Source organism: Sinocyclocheilus grahami, unplaced genomic scaffold, assembly GCF_001515645.1.
Source record: "Sinocyclocheilus grahami isolate Dianchi unplaced genomic scaffold, SAMN03320097.WGS_v1.1 scaffold7434.1, whole genome shotgun sequence".
Lineage (NCBI taxonomy): Eukaryota > Metazoa > Chordata > Actinopteri > Cypriniformes > Cyprinidae > Sinocyclocheilus > Sinocyclocheilus grahami.
In genome coordinates, this window is record NW_015511470.1 from 1 (window position 1) to 1,019 (window position 1,019).

General features: G+C 32.5%; 1 protein-coding gene across 1 annotated transcript; it reads right to left on the reverse strand.

Annotated features, from left to right (window-relative positions):
• Nucleotides 1–270: 270 nt before the first annotated feature.
• On the reverse strand, nt 271–1,013 carry LOC107577842 (cohesin subunit SA-1-like; the record flags this gene model as incomplete). The annotated part of the gene is made up of 4 exons (XM_016263874.1): nt 1,007–1,013; nt 720–843; nt 491–589; nt 271–350 (listed from the first exon to the last, which is right to left on the reverse strand). Coding segments are annotated over exons 2-4 (251 nt in total), but the record flags the coding sequence as incomplete, so codon positions are not given.
• Nucleotides 1,014–1,019: the final 6 nt, after the last annotated feature.

The following is a 1,019-nucleotide window of genomic DNA, read 5'->3' on the forward strand; positions in this document are numbered from 1 at the left end:
AATCATATTACTATATTATTTTGCAATAAATACCTACTACATTTATAGTACTCAACAGTACAACGTAGCATACTGTAGTTTGAAATGTTTAATAATGCTCTCTAATAAAGAAATTATTTATATTAAACTTTTTATACAAGTATGTAAATGTATGTGTTTATATAAATATTTATATACACACAAAAATAATAAAATAAAATGGAATATTTAACAGACACCGAGTCTGAAAAAGAATCTCAAAAAAATAAAGGCTGTGTGAAAAATACTTACTGCAGAATCAAAGTGACAAGTCGTATGGCCTCTACTGCCACATCATACTCTTTATCCAAAGTCATGGACACAATACGGTCCTGAGAGAAAGGAAGTGACATCATAACACTTCCAAACTGATGCCTACAGCACTCAGGCACATTTTGAAAATTGTAATAAAGGTATGGAGAGACATAATAAAAGCTGTTATAGAGTATTCAGAATTGTGCATGTATGTCACCTTAAATCGATTGGTGAAGAGCTCAAGTTTGGGGTATAGCTCTCTGTTGGTGTAGAGGGTCTGAAGAGCCTTTAGACATTTGAGTCGAACTTCACCTTGCTGTAAAGGATTATATAATTTAATTAAATTTTTTAGATCAACAATATTTAACATGAAAAAATACATAATTGTATATACTAGATTATGTTACTGATAACTATCACACACACAGAGAAATATACACACTTACTCTGTCATGTAGCGTCCATCCCACATACTTCAAGTAACTGTCATTGAGAAAAGCATCACTGTATAACTTCATCCAAACGCCAATTTCTTCTATGCAAATAGCTCTGATTTCCGCTATGGCATCTCTGAAAGAAATCAAGAGAACATAATATGAAGTCCTCGGGATAATGAAACATCTGGTTTCTAGTCATTTGTGATTTTTGGATAAGGATATGTCAAAAACTCTGACATTAAAAAGTACAAACTGCTCACAAATGGGTTTCTACCTGCTATTTGTATGCCACTCACCTGTAACGGTGAA